The sequence below is a fragment of the Gopherus flavomarginatus genome, chromosome 6 (genome assembly GCF_025201925.1).
Source record: "Gopherus flavomarginatus isolate rGopFla2 chromosome 6, rGopFla2.mat.asm, whole genome shotgun sequence".
In the NCBI taxonomy this organism is placed as follows: domain Eukaryota; kingdom Metazoa; phylum Chordata; order Testudines; family Testudinidae; genus Gopherus; species Gopherus flavomarginatus.
This window is the reverse complement of record NC_066622.1, coordinates 140,711,820-140,725,587: the sequence shown is the minus strand read 5'-3', so window position 1 is coordinate 140,725,587 and position 13,768 is coordinate 140,711,820. Positions and strand designations below refer to the sequence as shown.

The 13,768-nt window shown below is 42.8% G+C and overlaps 2 protein-coding genes across 5 annotated transcripts in view; both read right to left on the bottom strand.

Annotated features, from left to right (window-relative positions):
• ABCC2 (ATP binding cassette subfamily C member 2) overlaps positions 1-13,768 on the bottom strand; it is a 529,482-nt gene that overhangs the window by 7,302 nt on the left and 508,412 nt on the right. The window lies entirely within an intron of this gene.
• The window catches only part of ALDH18A1 (aldehyde dehydrogenase 18 family member A1), a 134,482-nt gene that overhangs the window by 20,577 nt on the left and 100,137 nt on the right, over positions 1-13,768 (bottom strand). For all 4 annotated transcript variants that reach the window (XM_050958793.1, XM_050958795.1, XM_050958794.1 and 1 more), the window contains one exon: positions 9,297-9,517. In XM_050958793.1, the coding sequence (XP_050814750.1) occupies positions 9,297-9,517 (221 nt within the window). The remainder of the gene's footprint in view (positions 1-9,296; positions 9,518-13,768) is intronic.

Genomic DNA, 13,768 nt, shown 5'->3' with positions numbered 1-13,768 from the left:
TGTTTCAACAGCTAGTCACTCTCACCAATAAATATCTGTGCCTTATTTCTAATTTGAATTTTTCCAACTTTAACTTTCAACCATTGTTTCTTACTGTGCCTTTCTCCACTGGTTTAGTTTAAAGTGGCCTTTAGTACCCAGTATTTTCTCTCAGTGTAGGTACTTATACACTGTAATCAAATCATTGCTGATCTTTTAAATGTTGTATTCCTTCCCTCTCACTCTGCATCTCCATTTAGTCTTTAGCTTGTAACCTTCTTTGGGATAGGGAATGTGAAAGCTTGTGTCTGCATAGTGCTGTGCTTAGCACATTCTGAAATATAAATATACAGGATTTTAATAATTTGTACACAAAATGTCATATTCAAGTAATAGTAGGGTCACAATTTCAAACATTCAGAAGTGCAGAAATGAAAGTTATGGTTCTCACAGTAACATTAACTTTGCCCTCATTGTATAACATGTAAAGTGTTATGGTTATTGTAAATGCAAATTTCTCCTGACTCTCTTTTGCAAGGGGAATACTCCAAAATTCATTTGCTAAAACCAGGACACTCAGTGTTTTCAGTCCTGGACGTAGCAAATGGATTTTGGAGTATTCCCCGTGCAAAAGAGAGTCAGGAGAAGTTTGCATTACAGTGGGGACCAGTAGTACACTTGGACCCGAGTTCCTCAGGGGTTCCATAACTCTCCCTTCATCTTCCATAGGGCAATGGCAGAAACAGTAGCATGAGTGACCTTGGAGGGGGATACGGTGATATTGCAGTATGTCGATGACTTACTGATCACCAGGTCAAATGAGAGGGACCACTTAAAAACCCTAAACAGATTGTTTATATAATTTCATGAGGCTGGATTTAAATTGAGCATGAAGAAAGTTCAATTACAACAGCCAAAGGTCCTGTATTTAGGGCACGAGATAGCGCAAGGAGTAAAGGCACTCACAGTAGACAGAAAGCAGGCAATTCGAGAGTTAAAAAGACCACGGACAGTTAAGGAAGTCCGGAAAGTGCTGGGACTCCTTAATTATTGTAGGACATATATACTGGAGTACTCAGAGGTGGCGGAACCGATTCAAAACCTTACCATAGGGGGAAAACCTGCAAATGAGTCAGCAATATGGGGCACAAAACAAGGGGAGGCATTAATAAAAATAAAGCAAGCCTAGCCTCCGCCCCTAGCTTGGGCTTACCCGATATGGGAAAGCTGTTCCACCTTTACTGTAATCACAGTAAGACAATACACAGCTGTGCTAACACAGCTCCAGCACAGACAGTGCCTGATGGCATACGTGTCTACCTTAAGACTCCCTGTATCACAAGGGCTACCAGAGTGCATGGCCACTTTGGATTATGCAACCTGAACTGTAAAAGCCTGCGAGCCATATACCCTCACAGGTATGCTAGTATTACATACCTCACCCACGCTCATTGACCTCCCTAATACCGGGCGGCTAAACAGCCGTAACAGATGGCTGCAGGACTCAGTGGGAATCAACACTGTGCATGCAAAACCCTAATTTCTCCACAGTGAGGGACAAAGGAATAAATGTAGCTGAATACCTGAACACAGATGGAGAGGTACACGAATGTCTCATAGCTAAGGGAGAGGAAGTGTTGGGAAGAGTTAAGGAAGAGCCACTAGAGAATCCAGACATAATTTTGTATGTAGATGGGACAAGGAAGTATGAAAATGGATTGCCATATACAGGATGGGCAGTGGTAATCAGTGATGGAACAGTAATAGCGTCAGGTCAGCTGGATGGTTCAAAATCAGCTCAAGAAGAGCCGACAGCCCTCACTGAAGCTCTAAGAGTGGGAGAGGGCAAAAAGTTCACAGTATACACAGACAGCAGATACGCATTCGGAATAGTGCATGACTACATGGACATGCAGTGGTTTTTGTAACAACAACTGGCAAGCCCATTAATTATATGGATGCAGTTCAAAGACTAACAGAAGCTGTCAAACTACTATCAGAACTGGCAGTAGTAAAAATAAAAGCACATCATAAAATCTCAAGCAAGGAACAAAAAGGAAACTATCGGGCAGATAAATGCGCTAAAGAGGCTGCATAGGCAAACCCTGTCAGGGTTTGTGAAGCTGCAGTGTCTGAGGAGGAAGTGGATTTGAAAAAGCTACATGCAACCATAAGCACAGAAGAGAAAAGTCAATTAGAAAAACAAGGATGTGTGTACAGAAATCACCTCTGGTACAGGCCGGGGGAGAGGAGCTGGTAACCCAAGTGCACACCGGCCCTGCTGCTCCATGCCATCCACTCCCCAGCCCATCTGGGCTGGAGACCAATGAGGTCCGCCCTGGAGCACTGGTGGTGGCCAGCCATGAAAAAAGATGCCTTACAATTTCTCAAAAGATGAGTAACGTGCACAAGTGAACGTGGGTAGGAGGAAGAAAGTACCCTCGAACCACCAACCGCGGCCAGAGGGACCGTGGCAGAATCTGCAAATTGATTTTACTGGGTCCTTGCCACAAAGCAGGGGGTATACGTACATTCTGGTAATTACTGACACTTTCACCCGATGCATAGAGGCATTCCCCACCAAAAACTGTACTGCCACAACAGTGGCTCAAATCCTAGCAGAAGATGGGTTCTGCCGCTGTCAACAGACTTGGACCAAGGAACTCACTTTACAGGGTGTGTAATGAAAGAGGCATGTAAGGCATTAGGAATAAAGCAAAGGTTCCATACACTGTACCACCCTGAAAGCTGAGGGATGGTGGAAAGGACGAACAGAACAATGAAAGCAGCTTTAACAAAGGCAGTTCAGACACAGGAGTTGGATGGACACACGTGCTGACTGCTGTTCTCTATTGAATCAGAGGCAGCCCCAACAGGCTGACTCAGCTAACACCCTTTGAACTAATGACAGGAAGAGCAATGAGAATGCCTAGTGATGCAGTCCTTCCTGCAGGAGGATCAGGGCCCTTCGCAGACATGTTGCAGAACTACATTAAGGTATTGGACAGTGAATTAAAAGAAAATCAAATCCAGTTGGATGATAACAGCAGTCTGAACAAACCTGCATTTAAAGTTGAGGAATTGGTAATGTGCCGTATTTATCCAAAGGTTAAAGATCCTAAAACCAAGGAGGAAAGGCCCCATGCGGTTCCTTTTGACTACTAATACATGCACAAAGGTTAGGAGAATGATGGGAATGTTTTGGAGGCACCAAAATCCGTAAAAACTGTTTGAACCAGCGCCTGCCAATACTAACAATGTCTGCACAGGTGTCTCCACAGGTGAACAAGAGGAAGGACTGAAGAGTGACCATGAGGAGATTCCTGCTGCCCCTGTGGTGCATGAGGAAGGACGCAAGTAGTGTGCCGTGTGAAAGGTAGACTGGGAATGGGTCACTAACTCCCCTCCTCCAGGTTTGCTTCGCTTTAAGTGCCACACTAAAGAAATGCTTAGCTCTTGCAGAACACACACACTAACCAATAAACAGGTCTGGCCAGAGGTAAAGGTGGCACTATGGTTAGAATATGAGCACACAGTAGAACATAAGAAGGTTCAAATAAAATCATACACTAATGTTTATAACAACAGGAGCAGACTAGTAACATCACAATTTTGACAGGTGTCAGAGTAGCAGCCATGTTAGTCTGTTATCTGCAAAAAGAACAGGAGTACTTGTGGCACCTTAGAGACTAACACATTTATTTGAGCATAAGGTTTTGTGGGCTACAGCTCACTTCATCGGATGCATAGAATGGAACATATAGTAAGGAGATATATATACACAAACAGAGAACATGAAAAGGTGGGAGATACCCTACTAACTAAAACATCAGGAATCATAACATTCAAAAACCAGTAGAACACTTCAACTTCTCTGGTCACTCAGTAACAGACTTAAAGCTTTTCTTGCAACAGAAAAGCTTCAAAAACAGACTCCAACGAGAAACTGCTGAACTTGAATTAACATGCAAACTAGATACTATCAATTTAGGCTTGAATAGAGACTGGGAATGGCTGAGCCATTACACACATTGAATCTATTTCCCCATGTTAAGTATTCTCACACCTTCTTGGCAAACTGTCTGAAATGGGCCATCTTGATTATCACTACAAAAGATTTTTTTTCTCCTGCTGATAATTGCTCATTTTGATTAATAAGCCTCTTAGAGTTAGTAGGGCAACTCCCACCTTTTCATGCTCTCTGTATGTGTATATATATCTAATCACTATATGTTCCATTCTATGCAGCCGATGAAGTGGGCTGTAGCCCACAAAAGCTTACACTCAAATAAATTGGTTAGTCTCTATGGTGCCACAAATACTCTTGTTCTTATCACAGTTTTGGTAACAGCTGACTGCCCAGTTATTTGTTGGTCTCAAGTACCAGAGATAATGGAATTTTAAGGGAGCACCTGGAGGGAACCATGGAGCTGCATGAGTCCCCCCTTCGAGACGGCAGATACTCTCAAACCATGTTGTGGCCCTCTCAGAGGGACAGTGTCCCCAATTAATGCAACCAGTGTCCAAATTACCTTTACAGGGGGACAGCTGCGTACTACTAGTGAAAGGGAATATAAAGGTCCTGGGCCATGATTTTTGGACAGTGTAAGGTAAATTATTAGGATACTGTGTCCAGTTCTGGACTCTACACTTTAAAAAAGGGTATGGAAAAACTGAAAAGAGATCAGAAGAGAGCTACATCAATGATTAGAGGTCGAGAAAGCCTGTCTTGCAATGAAAGATTTCGGAAACAACCTATTCAGCTTATCCAAGAAAAGCTTAAGAGGGGATTTGACCTTGGTCTCTTAGCAATCCATGGTAGATTTCTGATGGTAGAGGACTCAAATATAGCAGCCAAAAGCACAACATGATCTACTGTCCGGAAGGAGAATTTCAGGCTGTAAGTCCAACTCTTTAATACCAAGAGTAATTAGTCAACGGAACAACCAACTAGGGTCATAGTGGATTTTAAATGAAGATTGGATTTCTAAGAGATATGCTGAAACTCAACGATAAAGTATGGATTTGATGCAGGAATTACTGGATGAAATTCTTTGGTCTATGTTACCCAGGAGGTCAGACAAAATGATCATATTGGACCCTTTAGTCTTCAAATCTATGACACAACTGAGTTTAAAGGTAGAGGCATATTTCCCCCATCAGGCATTTAAAGTTTAAATTAATAATTACTCACATATAAATTATTATGAGAAACATCTCTATTTCCCAAATGGAGTACAGTAACTCCTCGCTTAATGTTGTAGTTATGGTCCTAAAAAATGCTACTTTAAGCGAAACGCTGTTAAGCGAATCCAATTTCCCCAAAAGAATTAATGTAAATAGTGGGGATTAGAACATAAGAACGGCCGTACCGGGTCAGACAAAAGGTCCATCTAGCCCACTATCCTGTCTACCGACAGTGGCCAATGCCAGGTGCCCCAGAGGGAGTGAATCTAACAGGCAATGATCAAGTGATCTCTCTCCTGCCATCCACCTCCATCCTCCGACAAACAGAGGCTAGGGACACTATTCCTTACCCATCCTGGCTAATAGCCATTTATGGACTTAACCACCATGAATTTATCCAGTTCCTTTTTAAACACTGTTATAGTCCTAGCCTTCACAACCTCCTCAGGTAAGGAGTTCCACAAGTTGACTGTGCGCTGCGTGAAGAAGAACTTCCTTTTATTTGTTTTAAACCTGCTGCCTATTAATTTCATTTGGTGACCCCTAGTTCTTGTATTACGGGAATAAGTAAATAACTTTTCCTTATCCACTTTCTCCACATCATTCATGATTTTATAGACCTCTATCATATCTCCCCTTTGTTTCCTCTTTTCCAAGATGAAGAGTTCTAGCCTCTTTAATCTTTCCTCATATGTGACCCTCTCCAAAGCCCTAATCATTTTAGTGGCCCTTTTCTGAACCTTTTCTAGTGCCAGTATATCTTTTTTGAGACGAGGAGACCACATCTGTATGCAGTATTCGAGATGTGGGCGTACCATCGATTTATATAAAGGCAATAATATATTCTCAGTCTTATTCTCGATCCCCTTTTTAATGATTCCTAAAATCCTGTTTGCTTTTTTGACCGCCTCTGCACACTGAATGGACATCTTCGGAGAACTATCCACAATGACTCCAAGATCTTTTTCCTGACTCGTTGTAGCTAAACTAGCCCTTATCATATTGTATGTATAGTTGGGATTATTTTTTTCAATGTGCATTACTTTACATTAATCCACATTAAATTTCATTTGCCATTTTGTTGCCCAATCACTTCGTTTTGTGAGATCTTTTTGAAGTTCTTCACAGTATGCTTTGGTCTTAACTATCTTGAGCAGTTTAATATCATCTGCAAACTTTGCCACCTCACTGTTTACCCCTTTCTTCAGATCATTTATGAATAAGTTGAATAGGATTGGTCCGAGGACTGATCCTTGGAGAACACAATTAGTTACCCCTCTCCATTCTGAAAATTTAAAATTAATTCCTACCCTTTGTTCCCTGTCGTTTAACCTGTTCTCAATCCATGAAAGGACCTTCCCTTTTATCCCATGACAGCTTAATCTACATAAGAGCCTTTGGTGAGTGACCTTGTCAAAGGCTTTCTGGAAATCTAAGTACACTATGTCCACTGGATCCCCCTTGTCCACATGTTTGTTGACCCCTTCAAAGAACTCTAATAGATTAGTAAGACACGATTTCCCTTTACAAAAACCATGCTGACTATTACTCAACAGTTTGTTTTTCTATGTGTCTGACAATTTTATTCTTAACTATTGTTTCGACTAATTTGCCCGGTACCGACATTAGACTAACCGGTCTGTAATTGCCGGGATCACCTCTAGAGCCCTTTTTAAATATTGGCGTTACATTAGCTAACTTCCAGTCATTGGGTACAGAAGCCGATTTAAAGGACAGGTTACAAACCTTAGTTAATAGTCCCGCAACTTCACATTTGAGTTCTTTCAGAACTCTTGGGTGAATGCCATCTGGTCCCGGTGACTTGTTAATGTTAAGTTTATCAATTCATTCCAAAACCTCCTCTAGTGACACTTCAATCTGTGACAGTTCCTCAGATTTGTCACCTATAAAAGCCGGCTCAGGTTTAGGAATCTCCCTAACATCCTCAGCCGTGAAGACTGAAGCAAAGAATCTATTTAGTTTCTGCGCAGTGACTTTATTGTCTTTAAGCGCTCCTTTTGTACCTCGATCATCAAGGGGCCCCACTGGTTGTTCAGCAGGCTTCTTGCTTCTGATGTACTTAAAACACATTTTGAGAAATATTTGGGCAAATTGGAGACAGGTCCAAAGGAGAGCAGGTTCCAGGGAATTTTTTTTCACCAGACAAAAGACTATATTTTATATATACACATACATACATACACACACAAACAGTAGAAGTTTTAAACAAACAATTTAATACTGTACACAGCAATGATGATTGTGAAGCTTGGTTGAGGTGGTGCAGTCAGAGGGTGGAAGAGAGTGGGATATTTCCCAGGGAATCCCTTACTGCTAAATGATGAACTAGCACTCGGCTGAGCCCTCAAGGGTTAACACATTGTTGTGTTAACCCTTGAGGTTTAACACGAATTTTCAAAGATAATAGCCGATGGGTCTGGGATTCTATGAAAAATGCTACATTTCAACTTCAGCCAACTCCCTCAGCACCCTTGGATGCATTAGATCTAGACCCATGTCCTCTTTAAAACAGCCCTCAGCACATTTGAAGACTTATCAGGTTGCCTTTCAGTCTATTTAAAACTAAACATGCCCAGATTTTTTAACCTTTCGTCATAGTCAGGATTTTAAAAACTTTTGTAATTTTTGTTGCTCTCCTTTGGACCTGTCTCCAATTTGCCCAAATATTTCTTAAAGCATGGCAACCAAAAATGGACAATACTCCTCCTGGGGCCTCATCAGTGCCAAGCAAAGTGGAACTATTACCTCCTGTGCCTCACACAACATTCATGTTAATATGCCCCAGAATGATATTAGCTTTTTTCTGCAACTGCATCACATGGTTGGCTCATTCAGTTAGTGAGCCACTGTAACTCCCAGATCCTTTTTTGCTGTACTACTCCCTAGCCAGTTATTCCCCATTTTACATTTCATTTTTCTTTCTTATGTCAAGAACTTTGCGTTTGTCTTTATTGAATTTCATCTTATTGATAAATTAGAGAATTGAGCTCAAATAAAGTCTTTTGAATTCTAATCCTGACTTCCAAAGTGCATGCAACCCCTTCCAGCCAGGGCCGCCCAGAGGATTCGGGGCCCTGGGGCAAAGTGGGGGAGCTGCGGCATTTGTACTCTCCTGGCTGCGGTTCGGGTCTTCGGCAGCATTTCGGTGGCGGGGGACCCTTTAGTCGCTCTGCGTCTTCAGCAGCACTGAAGGGCCCCCCACCGCCGAAGACCTGGACTGCTGCTGGGACAGGGCTCGTGGGGCATTTCGGTGGTGGGGGGCCCTTCAGTCGCTCCGGATCTTTGGCAGCACTGAAGGGCTCCCCGTCGCCAAAATGCCGGACGAAGACCTGGACCACCGCCAGGCCAGGGCTCGCGAGGCCCCTGTGGGGCCCGGAGCAAATTGCCCCACTTGCCCCCCACTCTGGGTGGCCCTGCTTCCAGCTTGGTTATCATCCACAGATTTTTTTAAGCATGCTCTCTATTCCATTATTCAATTAATTAATGAAAATACTGAATAGTATCTGACCCAGAACAGACCCCTACGAGATCCCACTAGATACATCTTCTGAGTTTGACAGATGTCTAAGGCTAGTAGCAAATAGTGTAGAAGGACATGAAATACTGGTCTTAAATAGTGCTCAGAGGCCCCAACTAGGACTAAGCCCCATTGTGCTCAGTAAGCATATATGAATAAGAAGTCCCTACATAGCAGGGCTTGCAACCTGAGAAAACATGTTACATGGGGAGGAGGAATGTACATTCAAATAAGTACAATTCTTGAAAATATTTACAATTTATTAAGTGAAAAAACTCTCCTATCTGCCTATTAACCCATCACAAACTGGCTGATTTCTTCTGAACAATGCAGAAGTGGGTCCTGAGAAAAGATCTGATGGAGAGGGTAGTATGCCAATAAAATCCAGTTTAAGGGAACCCCTTGCAAGACAGTGCTTTGGAAATTAAGAATTGAATGCTGGTTCACTCACCACCCCACCAATCAGAATATTTCTCCTTTCGTTGCCTGTGACAGCAGGTGACTGAACTCGATGACCCAAGAGGTCACTTCCACTCCTATGTTACCAAAGGACATCTCAAACAAAAAAGGTTTATTTCCCCATATCATGTACCTGTGGGAGGCAGTCAGGGCGGGATTCGAAGATCACCAGCAGGACCCCAATAGGCACAGTCACCTGTTCCAGCTCTAAGTCTTTTGCTATTCGTGTTCTGCGAATGACACGGCCTACACTCTCCTGGGAGGATGCTGCGATCTGACGAAGTCCTATGGCCAAGCTATTCAGCTTTGATGTAGACAGACTCAGTCGCTTCATCAAAGGAAGTGCCAATCTCCCTGAAATAAAAGATGATTAAGTCATGCTGGAAATACTTAACAGCTGCTTGATACTAGATATCCAGGCTCCATCCACCTCCCTACATCTGCCTAAGAAATTATACAGGCACTTTTCCACTCAAAAAGATATGACCTGAGATGAACTATATAGGCCATCAGCTTCCACCAGCCACAGCAAAGCTGCCTGGATCAGACAAGTAAAGCCATTCACATCACCTCATGCATGTTTAACTTGAGCCAGATCAGCACAAAAGCTGACTAGTCAAACACTATCCCCTTCGAATGAGGCACCAAATTTCCTGATGCCCTACGCAGCTGCATGCTGCTCCAGCCCCTGGTCCGCCTTTTCTCCATGGCCGCAGCCCCTGCTCTGCCCTAGCTCTGCCTCTTCCCACTCCTGCTCCTCCACAGCCCCGTCCCCAGTCCACTCCTTCCCCAAAGCCCCCAGCCCTGCTCTGCCTCTTCCTGCCCCCACTCCGTTGAGGACTGCAGCAGGGTTGGGACTGCACTCACCGACGGCAGGAAGTGCAGTGACCCAGACCCAGCTGCAGTCAGGGATCCTGTCAAAGGCTTTCTGAAAGTTCAAGTACATTATATCTACTGGATCACCCTTGTCCATGTTTGATGACCTTTTCAAAGAACTCTAAGAGATTTGTGAGGCATGATTTCCGTTTACAAAAGCCACGCTGACTCTTGTCCAATAAATCGTGTTCATAGATTCAGAGGACTGGAAGGGACCTCAAGAGGTCGTCTAGTCCAGTTCCCTGCACTCAAGGCAGGACTAAGTATTATCTAGACCATCCCTGACAGATGTTTATCTAACCTGCTCTTAAAAATTTATGAATACCTAGAAGATAATAAGGTGATAAGTAACAGTCAGTATGGATTTGTCAGGAACAAATTGTGTCAAACCTAACAGCTTTCTTTGACAGGGTAACAAGCTTAACTATTTGCTCCGAGTACATGAAATTAAGTTGACTGTTCTGTAATTCCCAGGGTTGTCCTTATTTCCCATTTATAGATGGACACTGTATCTGTCCTTTTTCAGCCCTCTGGAATCTCTCCCATGTTCCATAACTTCTTAAAGATAATTGCTAATGGCTCAGATATCTCCTCAGTCAGCTCCTTGAGTATTCTAGGATGTATTTCATCAGGCCCTGGTGACTTGAAGACATCTAACTTGTCTAAGTAATTTTTAACTTGTTCTTTCCCTATTTTAGCCTCTGATCCTACCTCATTTTCACTGGCGTTCACTAGTAATGGGCCTACCCTGTTCTTGGTCTTCCTCTTGCTTCTAATGTATTTGTAGACTGTTTTCTTTATACCCTATATGTCTCTAGCTAGTTTAATCGCTTTTTGTGCCTTGACCTTTCTAATTTTCCCCCTACATACTTGTGTTATTTGTTTATATTCATCCTTTGTAGTTTGACCTAGTTTCCACTTTTTGTAGGACTCTTCATCTGTGTGTCTGATAATTCTGTTCTTTCTTACAGTTTCAACCAATTTGCATGGTATTGCAAACGGCTTACTAGCCTATAATTGCCAGGATCGCCTTTGGAGCCGTTTTTAAAAATTGGTGTCACATTAGCTATCCTCCAGTCTGGGTGGATTTGATTTAAATCACTAGTCAGAAAGACTCGATTTAATCATGGATTTCTATATAAAAGTATATTCTTGTTGGTTGTTAGAACCTTAATATGTATTCTTCACAACTCAGAGATAAATGAGACCCAAACTGAGTCTCTTTTATGGCCTGTTGCCATTATAGGTTTTCCCTTCTAGTGAGAGAATGGTATGGTAGATCTCAAATCAATGAAGGCTACACTCAGAATGACCTCAAGGCTTCTGGAATATGCTGCTCAAACAGGTTCACTTTTGTTTCTACTGCCCGTCCCTCCCTTCTCACATTTATCTCCAGACTTCTTCACCTTGTCCAGACCTATTCCGCCCCCAACAATCTTTTAATTCATTGAACTTTTTGAAACGTTGCTCCTTTAGAGAGAATGCCTAATAAGATACAACCAAATTTGCTCCAATCCTTCAGACAGAGACAAACACCTATAAGATCTTTATCAAGCATTCTTAAAACTACAATACCCACCTGGGAAAGTGAGGAAACAGATTGACAGAGCGAGACGGGTACCCAGAAGTCAGGCCCAACAAGGAAAATAACATAACACCACTGGCCATCACAGACACCCCCCAGCTAAAACCTCTCCAGCACATCATCAAAGATCTACAACCTATCCTGGAAAACGCTCTCTCACTCTCACAGGACCTTGGGAGGCAGGCCAGTTCTTGTTTACAGGCAGCCTTCCAACCTGAAGCAAAACTCACCAGCAACTACACACCACACCACAGAAACACTAACCCAGGAACCAATCCCTGTAACAAACCCCGTTGCCTACTCTATCCTCATACCTACTCTAGCAACACCATCAGAGGACCCAACCACATGAGCCACACTATCAGGGACTCATTCACCTGCACATCTACTAATGTGATATGTGCCATCAATGCCCCTCTGCCACGTACATTGGCCAAACCAGACAGTCTCTACGTAAAAGAATAAATGGACACAAATCAGACATCAGGAATGATATCATACAAAAGCCAGTAGGAGAATACTTCAACGGATTTAAAAGTAGCCACACTTGAACAAAAAAACTTCAAAAACAGACTTCAAAGAGAAACTGAAGAACTAAAATTCATTTGAAATTTAACACCATTAATTTGGGCTTGAATAAGGACTGGGAGTGGCTGGCTCACTACAAAAGCAACTTTCCTTCTCCTGGTATTGAGACCTCCTCATCAGCTATTGGGAGTGGACTACATCCACCCTGATAGAATTGGCCTTGTCAACACTGTTTCTCCACTTGTAAGGTAAATCCCTTCTTTTCATGTGTCAGTATAATAATGCCTGCATCTGTAATTTTCACTCCATGCATCTGGAGAAGTGGGTTTCTTACCTACGAAAGCTTATGCCCAAATAAATCTGTTAGTCTTTAAGGTGCCACCGGACTTCTCGCTGTTTTTGTGGATACAGACTAACACAGCTATCCCCCTGATACTTGATACCACAGTTAGTAGTTCTGCAATTTCATATTTGAGTTTCCTTCACAACTCTTGGGTGAATACCATCGGGTCCTGGTGACATACCATCTATTTGTTCCAAAAACCTCTTCTACTGAAACCTCAATCTGGGATAGGTCAGATTTGGCACCTAAAAAGAATGGCTCAGGTGTGGGAATCTCCCTCATATCCTCTGCAGTGAAGATTGATGCAAAGAATTCATTTAGCTTTTCTGCAACGGCCTTGTCTTCCTTGAGTGCTCCTTTACCATCTTGATCATCCAGTGGCCCCACTGATTGTTTGGTAGGCTTTCTGCTTCTTTTACACATAACATTTTTTTGCTGTTATGCATTTATTTTGCTAGCTCCTCTTCACATTACTTTTTGGCCTGCCTAATTATACTTGTACACTTCACTTGCCAGAGTTTATTCTGCTTTCACCAGCCTGATCTGGTTCTACTGCACAACTAGGGAACCCTCAACATCCCTCCTTCAGGGACATCCTTTCACTGAAGCACTGCTCTTCTTCTGAGCTCTCTCTACTCTTTGGACTTGGGACTCCAAGTTCTGAGCTCTCTATCGGTCTCTGGATTCTGAACTTTCCCACTCATTTATAACTCCCTGGGGCAGCCCTGTTCTCCTCATTATACTAAATTAGCGCACACATGGACTTAGAACAGGAGAGCTGGACCCAATTTCATTTAAGTGGCCATTGCCCCTGTTACACAACACCATAAAGAAACAAAACCAGGCACAAGCCCATTTCCCGCATTTGCAGGTCACTATGAACATCCTTTGTAAAGAACACAGGAGTAAGTTGTCACATTATGCATCTTCCCCCACCCAAAATGCCCTCCAAGACTTTTCAATGCATTAATCTGATACACCAGAATGAAGTTTATGATACAAACAGACTGAATAGAATAGACACTTCTTTGTTAAGAAGTGGATGTTTCTCTTTTTGGAACACATCATCGATCACATGCAGCTTGACCACAAGAGGAGACAAAGTACTAGCTCCCACAGGGGCAGAATATACTGTTTTAACAAACCCAGAAAGAGACCAGAGTAGTCACTGCAACAAAACACAAGGTGCTCACTACATGCATTTCCACAGGCAAACTCTCTCTCCTGACAACCTGGAGCACTAAACAGTTATCATCATGTACTGTTCAGTGTG